At 40.5% G+C, this 18,464-nt stretch overlaps 1 protein-coding gene across 17 annotated transcripts in view; it reads right to left on the bottom strand.

Annotated features, from left to right (window-relative positions):
* The window catches only part of DOCK9 (dedicator of cytokinesis 9), a 347,564-nt gene that overhangs the window by 68,771 nt on the left and 260,329 nt on the right, over positions 1 to 18,464 (bottom strand). For 5 of the 17 annotated variants that reach the window (XM_050946627.1, XM_050946711.1, XM_050946722.1 and 2 more), the window contains exons 38-42: positions 18,423 to 18,461; positions 17,845 to 17,981; positions 3,551 to 3,666; positions 1,931 to 2,068; positions 1,193 to 1,375 (exon numbers count right to left, since the gene is read on the bottom strand). In XM_050946627.1, the coding sequence (XP_050802584.1) occupies positions 1,193 to 1,375; positions 1,931 to 2,068; positions 3,551 to 3,666; positions 17,845 to 17,981; positions 18,423 to 18,461 (613 nt within the window). Of the gene's footprint in view, positions 1 to 1,192; positions 1,376 to 1,930; positions 2,069 to 3,550; positions 3,667 to 17,220; positions 17,265 to 17,844; positions 17,982 to 18,422; positions 18,462 to 18,464 lie in introns of those variants that run through there. The other 12 variants (XM_050946636.1, XM_050946727.1, XM_050946675.1 and 9 more) reach the window with 5 other exon arrangements.

The raw sequence follows: 18,464 nt of genomic DNA, 5'->3' as shown, positions 1-18,464 counted from the left end.
ATTTTTCCAGAAACTGGGCTGGGAACTGAATTTGGAACAAAGGGTTCCCGCCATATGGTAAAACTACATAAGCTGGAGTGTGACACCATTTAGGGGCCTCACACCACACACAAGAGAACTCCGGGAAAATTGAGGAACAAAGACTGAGTTGGGGGAATTGTTGGTCCCAGGCTAAAGGGATTTCTAGCCTGCGTATGGAAACCTGGTGGACTGCTTGTATCATAAGCTAGGGCGAGAAATTGCTAATTAATATCCAATCTATCTAGTGTCTTAGGCTTAGTTTGTGGTTTTGTTTATTTGCTAGGTAGTCTGCTTTGATCTGTTTGCTATCACTTATAATAACTTAAAATCTATCTTTTTGCAGTTAATAAACTTGTTTTTTGTTTTATCTAAACCAGTGTGCCTTTGAGTGAAGTGTCTGGGGAAAAATCTCAGCTTGGTTAACACAGACTTGTTGCATATTCCTCTCCACATCCAGGGATGGGGAAACCAAGTAATAAATCCATACTGGTCGGAGTTTTGACCAGAGCAAGATGGTACAGCTCTAGGGTCTTAGGCTGGGGTGCTGGGGATTATTTTAGCTGTAGCCTCTCTATTGTTGATTCATGCAGTGGCTGGTCAGAGCCTGCATGTAACTGCAGCTGGGTGTGTCCCTGCCTGTGAGAATGCTGGTGGGAGTGTAGGACTGGGAGCAGGCTACAGCTAGCTTATCACAGCAGCACAGTGTGAGAGGGAGCCCAGGCTGGTGAGTCAAAGGGCTTGGTGGTACCCCAGTTCTAGGTTACACCCCAGGGTGACAACCCGTCACAAACATGATCTTTTACAGTTGTTTTCGCAATTACAAAAAAACCCCACACAGAGCTGCTTTACCACTAATGTCTCTTCTTGCTTCACCTACATAACTCCTCCTCACCCCTAATAATTGTATAAACAACTCAATATTAGTTCAAAAACAGTTAACCATATTAAATTAGAAATGCACATAATTTATATTTCACAGATTTTCAACTGTTTCCCCACCTCCCCCGACAGAGAGAGTCAACTGGGGGTCAGTTTTAAAAATATACGATACAACCCAAAGATTTTACACATGAAAAGAGAACACAGCTTATTATACAACAATTTTTAAGCTTAGAAGAGCAATAGATCTTAAAGTCATGAAAGCGAATGATAAGCAAATAATTATACTAACTTGCAGATGTGTCCTTACAAAAGACTTCTTCCCTGTGTAATCAAAGTTGTTTCTCATTAAGAAATACAACAGTTGTGAAGCTTCAGTACGAATTGAGCTCAGTTTGGAATTACAGCATTTCAAAATTTCATAACACAATGCAGCACACATGTCAGCTCTACCTTCATAAAATGCAGAAGGAAACTGAGGAAAGAATGAATCAGAGAAAAATTCTGTCAAGACTAACGTCAGTAAAATAAACAAACATTCAGAGAAAACAATTCCAACATCCCGAGGACCGTGTAGTCATCAAACAATACATTATAAATTCATAAAGAAAAAAATAATGCTAGTCACACTTCATGACTTCTTGATAGAAGTCAGTGGATAAAAGGAATGCAGAAAAAATAATATTTGGATTTCAGTAAAGTATGATATAGTGTCATAAAATGGTACTTGAAAAAGTATTTCAAAATGATTGAATATTAACAGTTACATAGAATAAAAGTAGCAATGGAGACATAACAAAAGATAAAAAATAAAACAAATGTACTGCATTAATTCTAGGGGAAACAGGTATGTAAGATGGGCTGCGGAATCATGATCTGCAATGCTACAGTTTTTTTTCCTTTTAAATCCAATTTCAGTTTGAGAAATAAGATATTATATTACTTGTATAACTGGATACAAATCACTGCGGGAAGCATAAAAAAAAGACAAATAATTGAAGATTAATATTTTTATTTTCGAATGACTTACCTTAAAAATTAGTGTCCTTAAAGCAATGAAGACAGTTTTCAGTGCTGTTTCAGACTGATTTTTTTGAAGGAAGCAGAGGTACACATCAAAAACCTTTTTCATCAGTGGATTATGTCCATGATCAGTCAGTAGTTGGTTCTTAAAATTGATATTGACAATTTAGGGTTTTCTTAATGCTCATTCAAGAAGTGATATAAATTGTGCAAAAAAACAAAACACAAACAACTTAGCTTCAGCTACATTTCAAGGATGCTATTTAAAAAACCCTCTCACATATAGTACTACTGAAGCATATTAAAAACTACAAGCAAATCTAAACAGCTAATACTCCAATACCTTTAGTAATCTTAATCTGTAGCCAAAGTGATGAATCCAGGGCCGATGCAACCATTTAGGCGACCTACGTGGTCGCCTAGAGTGCTAGGATTTGGCAGGCGGCATTTTCTTCAGTAGCGACCGCGGTGGCCAGATCTTCGACCGCCCTGGTCGCTGCTGGCATTTAGGTGGAGGGAGCTGGGGCAGGGGAGCGCGGAGAGGGCTGCCTGCAGCAAGTAAGGGGGGGGGGGCGGCACACAGGGGAACACCCTGCCCCAGCTCACCCCTGCTCCGCCTCCTCCCCGAGCACGCCATGGCTGCTTCACTTCTCCTGCCTGCCAGGCTTGCGGCACCTAAGCTGATTGGCGCCGCAAGCCTGGGAGGCAGGAGAAGTGAAGCAGCGACTGCGTGCTCGGGGAGGCGGCGCAGCAGGGGTGAGTTGGGAGGGGTGTTTCAGGGCAGAGGGTGGGGAGCTGCTGCAGAGGGGGTGCTTGGGGTGGGGGCTTGGGGATGGCGCAAGGTGAAAGTTTTGCCTAGGGTGCGAAACATCCTTGCACCGGCCCTGGATGAATCCATAACAGAATTATAACATGATAGTACGCATATGTTACTGCGGTCTTAAATACTTAATTGGTAACTCAAATATGAAAAGGGTGGGCACAAAAACAAGACGGAAACCAAGCAACCAAAACTAGTAAGGCCTTTACTGCAGTGTTTCTTTATCAGTCCCATAAAAACCTTAAAGGACAGCTATGTCAAAAGACTAACAAGACAGTGACCTATATGCAATGGGTTTGGAGAGGGAAAAGGTAGGGGAGGAAGAAAAGGGCCCTATGGAATGGTGCTGACCAATAAGAGGTCTTGCTCACTTTACCCTGCTTATACTTCCCCTCTGAGGGTGTAAAAATAAACTAAGACGATACATTATTTAAACTGATCTGTTTACTAGCAGTTTTCTATTTTTGAGTTTAAAACACTTAAGGTCCAGTTCTATAGCCCTTCATCGGGCAAAACTCATACTGACTTCCGTGGAAGTTACTAGAGAAACTGCAGGATTGAATGACAACTAGTTGAGTTCAAAGCATACTATTAATACTAGCAAATGAGACTTGATTATACTTTCAACAGTAAAGGTTATTAGCTATTGAATGGCACGATTAAGAATTACCTGCTTTGTACAGTTTTAATACAGATGTTGTTAGTAGCATAGGTCAATATGAGAACTTTTTTTAGTATTTTTCTAGAGAATAATTATTTAAAATGCCATAAATCAAATAATCTATCAAAACTGTGTTAAGAACAAACCTTAAATGCCATTGTGAATAAAGATAAAGTATCCAGAGTGGTAAGGCAAACTTCAGTGGCAATGTTTGCTTCAAGTAAGGACTGGTGAAGAACATCTGCATCTGAATGGCCATAGCCTGTAGAAATTTCAAATGAATTGTTGCTTTATATTTATGATACATAATTAAATACAAATATTTTAAAACTAATGCTGCTAAATCATGTAGCCAAAAATTGTAAGAGACTTTCTGCATTAGAGGAAGTTCAAGAAAAATAAGGACTTTGACAGAGGTTTACATTAAACAGTGGATAATATTTTATATGTTATGCATCCGATGAAGTGGGTATTCATCCACGAAAGCTCATGCTCCAAAACGTCTGTTAGTCTATAAGGAGCCACAGGACTCTCTGCTGCTTTTACAGATCCAGACTAACACCGCTACTACCCCTCTGATATTTTATATGTAGTTTTTTTCACTTTTCCAACCGCAGGACAATTATGTGTGTGTTCAGTATTTGGTATTCAAATAATTTAATTAACATAATCACACATTGAAGTGCAAAGGTAAAGTCTTAAAAAATAGCAGCATTAAACATATTTAAAATAATAGATTTAAATAACTGGTAATATTACGTTAATATATTCAAAAACAAAAAGGACATGGATAGATAGAATTAAGGTTGAGAACAAATATCAGTAATTTAGGGTAAAATTAAGGATATTGCAATTATCTCAAACCCAAGCATTATAAACCCTGAAAATTCAGAGTTAAGGTTAAATGTAAAAGAAATACAAACATGTTGAAGCATCAAATGCACAACAGTGCACCCATATAACGCATATAACAGTGCCCTATAGTGCCCTATAGTGACATCATGCAATAACTATATATTTATGATTCTGGATATTATTGTGTCATGGTAAAATTATGAATTACTGTGGAAAAAATAAATAATTTCACGCTATGATCAGGGTAACCTTGTGGCCCTTCTGCTACACAATAACAGTTTGTTAGTTTACTTTGTTCTAGTCTGCTTTGAAATGGGACTAGATTAACACAAACTAACAAACTTAATGTGTGGCATATGGGTCCATGTAAATGGCAAAATTTCACGGTTACTGTGACATAATCTTATCCTTATGATAAACAATTTAATGCTTGTGTCTTAGATTAACTGACTTTTAAAAGGAACATTAGAATGCAACCTTCTCACCTACTGGTGTCACTGTAGTGCAGACTTATGGTTGTTTGGGTCTCCCACTCATTCTAACTTTCAGGGTCAGATTCACATGCATGTTCTGGCTGCTTTTAGCCAATATGGAGCAGCACAAAGAAGCCAGAGCATACTGACCTGTTAAAGTAAATTTACAGATGCTTTGCACCATGAAAGCAGCAGAAAGCAGAGTATACATTTGTTTGTCCTTTCCACTTGCCCTCAAAATTTATTTTGGATTCAGAGAAAGTGCTGTAATTTTAAGAAAGATGTATTACATTCTGAAGACATAAAGAAGATGAATTTCAATTTTATGCCCAAAACTCAACTGAATCTCAGTTATGGGGCTACACAGTAACCAGATTTTAAAACATGTCAAAGATAAACTGGCTGTGGGACCATGATATTAAGAAGGCATCTGACAAAGACCTGAGACACTGATCTCCTCCCGAGAACAAGATGCTATATTTCCTTTCTGCTTCAGCATCTTCCACAATTCTGGGCTATTCCTCTCCCGTCTGAAGTTTCTGGAGGTGGTTCAAAACTATGCCAGCCATGCCCCTTTCTCCTGACTGCCAGATGATTCATTCCAAAGCTGTGAAAAACTCTTGGAAAATGATTAGTAACAATAATTTCTGGGATAACTAACTATGGACAGTAGGCCACTGCCTACATGGTAACTATACAAATAAAATGCTGATCCTTGGCTGTGAAGCCATCCAAGGTGGGTAGAACTGTGGGAGATGCTGCTAGCAGAAAGGAAATTATCAGGTGAGAAATTCTGCATTCTGCAGCCCAGCATCTCCCACAATTCTGATATGTATGGGACGTAGCAAGCCATGAATAGGAGAAGGAAGAGATAGAAAAGTGAACAAAAGAAAAGGAGAGACACCCCTCCCTCACCACCTTTTCTGGAACTGCTCGAACGGGCAGGTTTTGTCTGGACCACTGCCTGCAGTACCTGCCTGCCAAAGGATGCCTCTGCGGAGACAGAAAGTCCACCTTATAGTGTCTGATAGAGGCATTAGTTAATGAAAATGTGGCTACTCCACGGTTCAGTGCACTGGAAGTGCTTGCTCTTTCAGCCTGTGAGGTTGCCATGGATCTTGTAGAATGCCCCTTTATTGCATCTGGGAACAAGTGTGCCAGACAGCTTGAACACCTCAGCAATGCACAGTCTGATTAATCCAGCAAGAGGCAGCTTGGATACAATATAGCCTTTGGCACCTCAGGATGAAAGGAAACAAACAGGGAGCCAGATCTTGTGAATTTTGCATGCTTGACATAAGTTTTGAGTGCTCTTCTGACTTCCAGTGTGTCAATGCTTCTTCATCAGGTACTGTGGCCATAGGTGGACTGAAGGAAGTCAGTCTCAAAGAATAGGTAGTTATGGCTTTCAAATACCAGTGGTAGGTTCCACTTAGGGAAAATTGGTCTGACTGCTGGTCTGGTCAGTCTGATTGCTCTGAGAAATCTGGATACCTGATGGTTCTGCCAAGGAATCTGAGGATCCTGTGAGTATCACACTATTTAGGGCTGATATCTGGCTAGCGATGGTGCTGGGCTGAAAGCCCTTATTCACACTTTCCTGAAGGAAGTCCAGGGGGGCCAGAATCCCCAGGATCCCTTGGATTTGCATTATGTTCTTTGAACCATCAACTGAACTTGGTCCATATGGAGTAGATTTTTTAGTGTGGAAATTCTCTTGGATGAGAGCAAAGTTCTGATCACTTTGGAAGGTGGGCTGAGTGAGGCTAATTCTAACAACAGCCAGGCTGTCAGTTGAAGATGATTCATAGACTCTGGGACTGAAAGGGACCTTGAGAGGTCATCGAGTCCAGTCCCCTATCCTCATGGCAGGACCAAATATTGTCTAGACCATCCCTGATAGACATTTATCTAACCTACTCTTAAATATCTCCAGAGATGAAGATTCCACAACCTCCCTAGGCAATTTATTTCAGTGTTTAACCACCCTGATAGTTAGGAACTTTTTCCTAATGTCCAACCTAAACCTCCCTTGCTGCAGTTTAAGCCCACTGCTTCTTGTTCTATCCTTAGAGGCTAAGATGAACAAGTTTTCTCCCTCCTCCTTATGACACCCTTTTAGATACCTGAAATCTGCTATCATGTCCCCTCACAGTCTTCTCTTCTCCAGACTAAACAAACCCAATTCTTTCAGCCTTCCTTCATAGGTCATGTTCTCTGGACCCTCTCCAATTTCTCCACATCTTTCTTGAAATGTGGTGCCCAGAACTGGACACAATACTCCAGCTGAGGCCTGACCAGCGCAGAGTAGAGCGGAAGAATGACTTCTCGTGTCTTGCTCAAAATACACCTGTTAATGTATCCCAGAATCACGTTTGCTTTTTTTGCAATGATGTAGGTCTGTGTGGAGGAATAGGTCTTGGAAAAAAGGTGTCTGGTCTCTTCAGAAGCTGTAACAATTGTTCTAGCTTCAATTCTACCAGAAGAGGTCAGAAAGGAGCCCAAACATTTGCGAGATCAGAGTGAAGACTTTCTGGTTTAGTCGAATTTGCATCTTCTGAGCCAGTCTGTCTTTATGTTCAGCTCTCCCTTTGTGTGTATCACCTTCCGGGAAGGGAGAGTCTTGTCTGCCCATTCTATTGTCTCCATCGCTTCTGCATGCAGAGCTACACTCCTTGTTCCCCCTTGATCGTTTATGTATGCAACCATGGCTGTCTGGTTGGATCAAGATGTGACTGGCCTCTAGGAAGACCTGGCATTCAGTAGAGGTAGTCTGACAGCTGTGAGCTCCAAAGGCTTCATGCTGTGGTTCCTTTCCCCAGAGCTTCATATATCTTATATTGTTCTGGATCCCAGAAGTGACCTTATCTTTTCAGAATGTTGTCTGTTGTGAGAACCTGCTGGACCGGAAAAAATATGGAACGACCCCTGCGGACATTCTCTAGGACTGTCTATCATCTTAGGAGATCCAGCACCTGGCTGAAAACAAGTATCTGGTCTTGCACTTACTCCAGGGAATGGTCCCATACTTCCAAAAGAAAGGCTTGGAGATGTCTGATAGAAGACCTTGCCAATGGGGAGACCCGTGTAGGCCTAATGGCTAGAGACACTGAGCAACGGCTGGTCTCATGCATTTGTCCAGCATGGATATCAAATTCTCGTTCTTCTGGAATCTGTCTAGTGATGGGTAGATCTCAATCATTAAAGTGTCTATGTCCAATCCCAGGTGAATTACATTTGTTAACAGGATCAGAGAGCTTTTCCTAGTGTTATTGCGAAGCCATGCCCTCGAAAGTGATCCAGCGTCTGGGTTGTGGCACTGCATGTTGCAGCTTGTGAGCTATGCCTTGCTGTGACTACAGTGAACTAGTTAAGGCTCTGGTAAAAAGAAGGTGGATAAGAAGGAAGAGTCTTTGTCATACTAAATATTTTATTGGTTTGTAGTAAAATTCATCTAGGTTTCCTTGGAAGCTTCTGCTCCAAATGTTTTCTCCCTGCCAAGTTAACAGTCCCTTCTTGGATACCACTGGGTGTTGCCTGCAACTAATAGATTTCTTTGCTGGCTTTGACAGAGAGCAGAGGACTCTCTGCAGTCTTGGCTACTAAGTTCCCTAATAACTCCTCATCTGTAAGTTTGGATGCACAAGATATCTGTTTGGGATGACTCAGGACTATTCATGGATGTAACATGACATCCTTGTAGCCACCAATGGAATCCATTGCTCGTCACATATTACATCAAGGAAGTTGACGAAGACAGGACCCAAGATGTTTCACTCCAAACAAGAATCACATCGCCAGAAGATGAACCACTAGTTGACCACAAGGTAGACTTTTCACTAAATATATGAAAAGCTTTTAGTCTGAACAGCTGCAAGTCGAAGCCTTGACATTGCTGTGCAACGTGTCATAACTCTTATGTTCTATGTGGTCTTGGAAGGAAGCCCCTTTTGAAGTTGTGACTATGCCTTTCCCTGGTGGAGCTACTGCTGTACCAACCTTAGGCTCCCAAATTTTATGAAATTTCTTGATATTAACATTTTAGTTTAGCATTTGGTTTAATTAGGTATTTTCATTTGGATCCTATGATGTCCTTAAAGGAGGCATCAACAGGAAAACATGTATCTTAATGATGCTTGAAAGGAAAGATATTTTATTAATATTAAGAAGTTCCTTGCGGGCCACTGACAAGCATCCTGTCCTGGAAAAGTTCTCTAGTTGTTTTTTTTTTTAAATGCGTGGTAGTTTTTCCCCTGGTTGTTTATAGCGTACAGGTAGTACGCTATTCATTCTGGCCTGGGAACCACACATCAGAGGAAGAGATACATATACCTCGATTGTGAAAACAGCTTGTTAGCTGTTCCTTGGAGCCCGAAATGCTGCCTCTGCTTGCTCCCCCAGACTGGCTAGTAAGTAAGTACTGGAGGAGCAACCTAGCACCACAAGTGGAGCTTTTTGAATATGGGAATGGACTTCACACTTACCATTTGGTAATCCCATAAAAGGTGCAGCTTCATGGGGAGTGGAATCTTCCAATGCATCTGTTCTGCCTGAACTACTCAAGGTTTTAATGTGGAGCAAACCTGTGAACAGGGGAGGGGTGGAGAGAGAGAACCCTTTTCCATCTTTCAGAGTCTGAGTCCCTTTTCCTAGGAGAGTAAGGGTTTATGGCTGATAATTACTATTATTATTTGGCATATGCAATCCGGTCAAGCCAAGCCACAGAGTTCTTATCAAGGATGTTCAAGGCATGAAGACTTCCAGAAAGCTGAGTCATTTTGCAGTCCTCAACTACGTGTGTCATGGTTTTTGGCTGCCCACATTGACATAGTGGACAGTTTCTAAAACATCACTGAATTTCCACTGCAGCACAAATTTCATATCCAGTACAAAACTGGTTCAGAAGGCTCCACTGCCTTTGCAGTAAATCAAACCTGGGTTGATGATGGGTGGTGTCTGAGTCAAGATAATTATTTGTCATGTTCTCTATGAACCATGAAGCTCGCCATGTGTTCTTCACCATAAATCCCTTATCCAATTAACTTATCCACAACAGGCAATGTAACAGTCGATGACCATGTAGTGGATTAAACAAGTCTTTAATTAACAGGAGATGTGGCATTTCACAGAGTTTTGTCACAAGCGTTGCTATGGTTTCCTCTTTATGAACACTGGGTGGAGCAATATCATGGAGAACCAGTAACCATGGTAGAGGAGTAGATTAAAGTGTATGGCTGATGATCAGACGGCACAATTTCCATTCTGCTACTTCCTGAAGTCTGAGCCCCTTTCCCTGGCAGAGCTAGGGATCCTTGGGCTGATAGGCGAAAAGACACTATTTCCATTAGGCTGCAGCCTGAGGCAGGGCTGCACAGCAAGGAGGAACAGGCTTCTCTGCATGCCCACACAGGATGTGAGAGGGATGGTGAGCATACTATACAGCATTGTGATGGAGCCTCTGTGTATGAGAAACTCCAGAAAATACTGCCTTGGGGGAGAAGGCAAAGGAGAAGGGGTTTAACTCCTAATTTTCACCCCACTTGTTTATTAACAATAGTAATCACTGTCTTCTGAAGGACACACTGCTTTTGCCTTTTTAGGAACTGGAGACTCTGGGTTTTGCACGACTTACCCCAGAGTATCATGAGAATTGCCTGATTCATGGTGGGAGGAAGGGAAGCTATGTAGCAATCCTGCATCTCTCCTCAGATCCTAGAACCCGCTGTAAGACTTGTGAGTGGACAAGTAGCCCAGAAAGGGTCTTATCTTTATGATCCTTTGTTGCCTCAGGACTTACCTCCTGAGTTAGCTGGATGAAATCCTCCTTGTCCTCAGGGCTTCTCCCTGTTCTACTCTGTCTTCTGGTCAGGTTTTTCTGTGGCGATGTTGCAGTTACTTGGAAGGGGTTGGGGACCCAACATGCTTAACCAACTCAGAGCTCCGGGCCCTGACAGAGATAGTGTAGGCTGGCTGGGTACAGGCAATGCATTTTTATATTCTGCCAAGCCTGAGAAAATTGCCTCATATACAAATCACCTTTTGGATTTTGCTGGTGCTTGTGTGGCTCTTCTGCCATGTTTGAAAGGTGGAAAGAGACACTGCAGTAGAGGCGTCAGGTAGTTGGGACCACTGCACTGCTCAGATCCTGGACCAGGAAGATATAAACACTTAAAATGCCTGAAAAGAGGCTAAAAGTAAAAAATCTAAAAGAAAAAGATAGGTGCGAAGCAAACCACCACTTGACTGCTGCTGTGGAGGCAGAAGCTCTGGCTGCAAGCAGAAGAAAGTGGTGTTGCTAGCACAAGCCGTACTGCAACTCTGAACAGCTCTGGAAAACTGAAGATGGGACGGGAATAGCCCATACGTATAAGAATTGTAGGACATTCTGGGCTGCAGAAAGGACATGCTGAGGAATCCTCACCTGTGTGTCTACATGATGTCTTTTTACCATGAAAATGGACTTCAGACAGCCTTACATACAGTGAAGAAGTAGTCTGACATGAGGACTGATGAATATACATGATGGCATGTACTCAGAACTCATGTACTCATGATGGTAGAACTCAAACATTATCTTCCTGATATCTGAGGATTGTTCAGTAATTGAGTATGATGTGTCATTGTCTCCAATCTGGACTCATGTAAATAAGCTGATGATGTGTAGAGTCTGGCAGAGCATCTATACATTCCATCTTTGATAATGGGATCAGTTGAGATTTTTCCCGGTTTACTCTAAGCCCTAGATTGGTGAGTAGTGGGAGAGTGTAATGAATGCTCTCTCAGACTTGATGAGAGGAATCATGAATCAACCAATCATTGTGGTAAGAATAAACACAAATATTTTGCTTGCTTAGAAATGTTGCAACAACTGCCAGTTATTTTGTAAATATTCTTGGGGTTGTTGACACTCCAAATGAATTCTATACTGAAAATGTTGAGATCCCACTATAAAACTCAAGTATTTCCTGTGGGGCCCGGGGGTGAATGGAGAGCTGTGAACCAATCTTGTGGATTTAGGGAAGGAATTATTGAGACTACAGTTACTGTGCTGAATTTTAATCTTCAAATGCATGTATGGAGTCTTCTGAGATTCAGAATAGTCCTCCAATCCCTTTTTCTTTTTTTGGAATTAGAAAGAAATCAGGAAAAAAGCCCTTTCTCCTGAACTGGGGAGGAACCTCTTCTATGTCTCTGAAGGACAACAGACAATGAATTTCTTGTAGAATCTTCTTGTGAAAGGAGTCTCTGAAAGAGGATAGGGATGGGTGGGTTGTGGGCAGGTGTAGTCTGGAACTAAACAGAGTAATCAGTCAAGATAATCTCAAGGACCGATTGGGTCTGCTGAAATATTGTTCCAGGCTTCCCAAGAATAAATGTGCTCTAAAAGGGGTAAGAAAAGAAAAAATATTCATAACAGTTAGTTTGGAGCTCTCGACATGACCATCAAACTTGCTCCCTGTTGGCTGGCAATGGTTATGAAGAAGTAGGCATAGAGGAAACACTGTTTCTTCTTAGCAGGGTCAGAAGACTTGTGTTAGGCATACTGAAAGGGTTGAGACAGCTGCCTTCAGTGAGACTGTATGCGGTGGTGTTGTTTTTTTCCATCTGAGAAGATAGACTCCAAACAATCTTAAAGTTGTATTAGAGTCTTTTAGGGTATGTAAGGTGTTTTAAAGCTCAATAGCTCTGACTCCTTCAAGAGTAAATCCTCATAGTGTTCTGAATCTCATGCAGGACACCTGAAGATTGTAGCCAAGACACTCACCTCATTGTTACAGCACTCACCACTAAACACATTGCAGTGCGTGCTGTATGTATTGCAGCTGGTAATATGGCTATGGAAACTAACTATCCCTCATTAATCAGAGATTGCAATTATTTTCTGGACTCCTGTGGTACCATATCAAGGAACTCAGAGACCCTATTCCAGCAGAGGTCATCATATTTTGCAAGAAAAGCTTGATAATTTGAGATTCTCATTTGAAGACTGGCTGAGGAATAGCTTTTCCTTCCTAGTAAGTCCAGCTGCTTAAACGCCTTTTCTTTTGATGTAAACATATGGAGCTGCTGTGCTTACAAGAGAACCTGGTGCAGGATCCACAGAAAAGCAGTCAAACCCTGATAATGGGACCTAGTATCTCTTCTATTTCTTTTATGATATAGCAGGTATAGTGGCCAGTGTTTGCCACAAGAGCTGAGCTGGTTCCAGGAGAGTGTCGTTAATTGGCACTGACAGTCTTTTTGGTAGCAGTGTGTAATAGGTCTAGAAACTTGTGAGATTTTTCACTCACCACTTCCACCTGGATTTCTAGATCTCTACTAACTCTCAGAGGCTCCTGAGATGTCTTGTAGTCATCTGGTGGTGATGATGAAGATGGTCAGACAAAGATGATGACAGTACAGAGGAGTGATGAGACTGTCCTTCCTCAGAAGTGTGGATTTGCTGTTAATAGAGAAACTTAAGGCTGGTGTTATGCATGAGATGTAGATGACTTAGCTGGAGAAGGTGATTGTGTTCTAGACTGTGTAAACGTAAACTGAGGACAGCAAGAAGCCCAATACGGCCATGAATATGAACCAGATGCAAGCTGTGTAGGAGACCAAGAAGGTGACACCAGGATGAGTGTGTATCTCTGTGTTCCAGATGCTTATGATAATGAGCTTGAGCCCTAGTGTCTCTATCAGATGAAAAGCAGGCTGGAGAATGTGATGGGGAACCCTCTCTAATCTCATTTGAGGAAGATGAGGAAAGAGTAGCCCTCTCACATAGGGTGAGCTGACTTGATAGGAATCCTCATGTTGGGATACCATTAAAAGCAACTAAATAGAGGCCCTAAAATTGAGACACTCCTCAAAATGCAACACAGGAAAATTTCTAATGAAGTTTTTTGTAATGTTTCACAAACAAAATTGGACTTTGAAGGAAAAAGGTCTTTGAAAACACATTTAAAGAAAATAAGAAACATTGACAGAAATGGGTCATCATGTTTCCCATAACTTCCCTCCACCTCACAAAATAGATTAAGAGGGTATGTTGATATACACATACTGAATACAACATTAAAATATAAAAATGAAGAATTGCTAATGGTAAAATTAAAAGCTTTGAAAGCTATATTTTAATGATTTGTAACTAAGGATAGTGAATGAGTTTACATGAGGTAACATGTAGGCCAAGACCTTGCTGGCGTAAGTGTGATTTTGCCAATTCTTCTTTTATGTAGAATTGTTGATCTGCTTAAAGTGATGTTATTTCTGACAAAACAAAGATAAAATGTTATGCTGGAAGTTTTGAGGTCAAAACCCACAAACAAAAACAAGAAGAAGCCTTTTACTGTGAAAACCCAGGGAAAATGTACAAAACAACATAAAACCTGCATAGACAGCAAAGAAATACACAAGTTGGATAAACTGAAGCTTGTACATGAGTATGGGTTACATAAAAAACCAAATGTGTGATGTGCTAAAAGCTGATTGGAGAAAGGTTAAGTAGTCTGGAGTTTGGGAATGTACAGAAGACCTAAGTGAACAAGGTTCAGATTGGAGACTGGACCAGAAACAGAAGGGATGGGACTGAAGGACCACACCAGAAAATCAGAGGAGGTGATGACCACATTGCAGGCAGAAGAACTTCCTGCTGTGCTGGAATGCAGTAACTTGGTCTCCTTTACATATTTCATCTCAACTGCTATTATTGTCTAGAATAAATATATATTCAGATCCTATAAAGGACAATTTTGTATGAAATTGTACAATGAAGGCAAAAATTGAGTAAGCCTAAATTGGGTGCATTTGTGACACAGTTTCCCACAACACCAGAATCCCTTACCACACTTGAAGAATCTCCCTATATTGATCCTTTAGTGATAAAAGGATTTTAATTTACATTGCTAGCAGAGTCAGTTAGGGAAATCTGAGACCAGCATATCCCCATGTGCCATAAATGTTGGTGCCTCTGTGGTTGGCATTGAAGGCTCCAGTTCACAAGTACAGAAAATATCGGTTCCCCAAAAGGGTGGTGCTGAGACTGCCTGTAGTATGGACAGTGCTGAGATTCTTAAGGCTAGCCTTGTTTGCGGCAAGCTAGGGTGTGAAGAGGCTAGATCAAAACGCACTGTTAATGCACATTAGCAAGGTCCACATGGACAATTAGTCCACAACTGGCTAGCATGGGGTCGATTCACACACCTGTTTGCCACAAACTGTTTCTGTTGACAAGCCCTTAGTGATAGTACTGTAGTCTCTGTATGGCTACTTACAGGAAGCTACTCTATCAACAGTACTAGAGCATGTGTACTGGACAGTTTTAGGGCAACAGAGGTATCATGTTTACACTTAAGCTACCCTTAGTGGTAACTTTCTGAGGAACACCCCTCAATGCCAACTGGCAAGGGGGTTACAAAAATATCCTGATCCTCCAAAGAATATCAAGTGAGGTCTTAAATGAAAATTGGGGTCACACTGGTCATTAATATTGTTGTGAAATTTTATATACACACACACACACACTAGGAGTTATGTATGTATGTGTGCTAAAAATATGTTCCAAAAATCTGTATTAAGGCAGAGTTGACAAAAAGGTTTCTGCTAGACAAAGGCTGTTTATTCACCCATCTCCCTTGGTCCACATGTAAATTAAACATTGTAAGTTAACATAAGGGGGGGGGGGTCATTTACATACAAAGTTGGAAGGTCAACAGGAAGGCAGCATACCACAGAATATACTACAGGAGTCATCCTGACTCTGAGGTACAAACAATAAACTTTGAGGAATATAAGAGACATCCCTTTATCCTGCACCTAGGAAATAATCCAGCAGTACAATTACACATGAAAACGGGATCTCAACCAGGCTTGTTTGAAACACTGCAAAGGACATTTGGGTGAGAAACTTGTTTAGATTGGAGGTTAGCCTGTTAAGTTTAGTCTCTAGGAATCGTGTTATGATTTTATTTTATATGTAACCCTTCTGTTTCCATTATCCTAACTCACTACCTGTTAAATCCTGATCTTTTATAAGAAACATATGATTGTTTTCACTATAAATATATCTCAGTGCTATATAAGGAATTGATCCAGAGATGAATCAACCGAACTGGTGTGTACAGCAGACCTGGTATTTCTGTGAATGTTCAGTGGATAAGGGGCTGGACATGACAGGGGAATGCTTTGAAGGGGCTCAGGGACTGGGATAGCTTCCATGGCAAAGTAGGGGCTAGCATAGCCCAAAGATTGTTTGGGTGGCTAAAAGACTAAAGGTGTCAGGGAGCTGACACCCAGTTAACTACAGGCAAGTCTCCCTCTCGCTAGATGTATGAACTCGCTTCTGGTGAACTTTTAGAGGAAAAAGATTGTTCAAAAGGAGACCAGTCTAGAGAACCTGGATCTCAGGTTGGTGTCAGATTTGTATAACAAGGAACAGTTTCAGCCTAGCCTCTCTTACTCTTTGAGTTTGTTTTAAAACAAGCATCAAACAGAATATTTGCTAGTAATATGTTCTTTGCCTATGCAAACAAACGTTTACTATGGCAATCATTAAATGATACAGCTGAAAAAATTTCTGTTTAGTCATGAAGACTGAAGAGCCAGTACCGGGTAACAGTGAAAAATATATAGAAGTTACCCAAATGAAATCTAACCTACAAAACGCATCCTAAATTAAATCCTACTACAAATACTGACTATATACAAATTTACAATGGAAAAAATAGCTAAAGTAAGGACACCACTAATTATTCTCTCTCAGACTAGGCTATGATTAGAAGGAGTGGCAATGGTTGGCCTCGCTCCACCCCTTTTATGCCCTCAAGAGGGCAAACAGAGTTCAGGTATGGGCCAGTGGGTACACTGTTCAAAAGATTCCAATCTCTGGTGCTGGGGGCACATGCGTAAAAGAGGAATATATATAGACAATAACTTGCCGAGCTTTCAAATTTTTCTCATCTCTTGTAAATAAATCTCTTCTATTGCCCTGGAAATGACTGAAAGATGGAAATCCACCAGCTAAAGAAGGTTCAAGGGTAGGGTAACACATTTATTTTATTGTCTACAATACAGAACCAGCTTTCTCAAGTTCTCATAGGGATTACATGAGTCAATACTGCAGGATTGGATCAATTGTTGTCTTACATTAATGGCAATAAGCTAGAAGTTTTTGTGCACATGTAAGGAAGGGGCAGTTGGACAAGCTATGGGAGATGTGCAAGAACAGTTTATGTACAGTTAACGTGAATAGTTTGTATAGTTTTACTGTACGGAATTCTGTCAAGTCAACACATTGCATGAATCAATGCTGTATTTTGTTAGGTTAGCTGACCAAATTCTTTGGTGCTTGAAATTGTAAGAAATTAAAAAATGACATGTCAAAAACATTCTGCATCTTTTATAATTTGAAATTTAAAAGCAGCATATTTAAAAAGACAATATATAAAATTGTTTTCAATTAAAGCAGCCTTATACAAACTGACTTCAACCTCGTTGAGTCTTACCATTGTCTACAGAAATTCCAAGCACACTTGATATCTTTCTTACACTGAAAACACAGAAAAAGTCAATTCATTATTGCGAGATCTTTCACATCCACACAAACTAAATCATGGACTTTACATTCCCCATAGAAATTCTAAAATTTATATTTTCATCAGGAGATGTCAGAACATGGAGACATGGTCAACTAAGTACGTATTATAACATGTGGACTATACTTTTTACATGTGTCACAAGGGGGTGAAAATAGAACTTTTAAAAAAATCAACCCATATAGTTCAAAAGTAAGATATAAAACCTTTTCAAATGAGCACCACAAAATTTAAGTGTTTGTAATTTATATCAATCCGATTAAAATGATTTAGAATATTTCATAACAAATAAATTCTCAAAGTATCACTTTAAAATATGTAATGCTATAGTTAACCATGTTCCACATTAAGTCATCACTTAGTACTGACTGCTCTACCAGAAAGTGGGAACAGACCAGTGAACTAATTCCACTTAACTGTTTGATCTAGAACAATAATAAAGTCCATGAAGTGCTCTGGTGTGGGTCTGGGACCTGCCTCTGGTGTTGTGTTAGTGGATGAGGATGACAACTGTTATGGTGTAATGGAACTTACTGTGGTTAAAAGTGAGAGAGTTATCCAGGCTGCTCAGTTGCTGCAATCTGGCATGCATCATTCCTGTTCTGTTACGGGAAACAGGCAATGTCTGAGATTTTCGATCATGAACTATGGGTCCCAACCCCTCCTGGTTCCTGCAAGATGGGTGAAATGGGATAGAAGCAAAAGTTAGACATGTCAAACTGCAGCAAGACAGGGAGAGTTAGTTAAGCAGCTACAGCACAAAAAGTACTAACGAATGAACGGCAATGCAGCCTATTTATTGTTTTATGTTAGCAAAAACAAAAATAGGCGTTTTTAAAAAGCATCACATCAAATTCGTAATTAGAAAACCTAATGTGGGAAAATAAAAGCACACAAACTTCAGCTCTTGGAATATTTAATTTACTTCAAAGCTTTTAGCAATGTTAATCTTAGATGATGTTTTGAAAACAGTCAGAACTGAAAAAATGCACTAATTTCTTTTGATTATGTAAGTTTTAGGGAAAAGTTAGAAAGAGGTGTAGTGGTAAAACAGGAAAGCCCACATGCAATAAGAGCAGGAATTAATTTAGGCACTAACACCTGTATCTTACCCAGGCAGGAAGGGAGAAGAGCCATACACTTTGTTAAAACTT

Source organism: Gopherus flavomarginatus, chromosome 1 (genome assembly GCF_025201925.1).
Source record: "Gopherus flavomarginatus isolate rGopFla2 chromosome 1, rGopFla2.mat.asm, whole genome shotgun sequence".
NCBI classification, from domain to species: domain Eukaryota; kingdom Metazoa; phylum Chordata; order Testudines; family Testudinidae; genus Gopherus; species Gopherus flavomarginatus.
The sequence above is the reverse complement of the archived record's forward strand: the minus strand, read 5'-3'. Positions and strand labels throughout refer to the sequence as shown.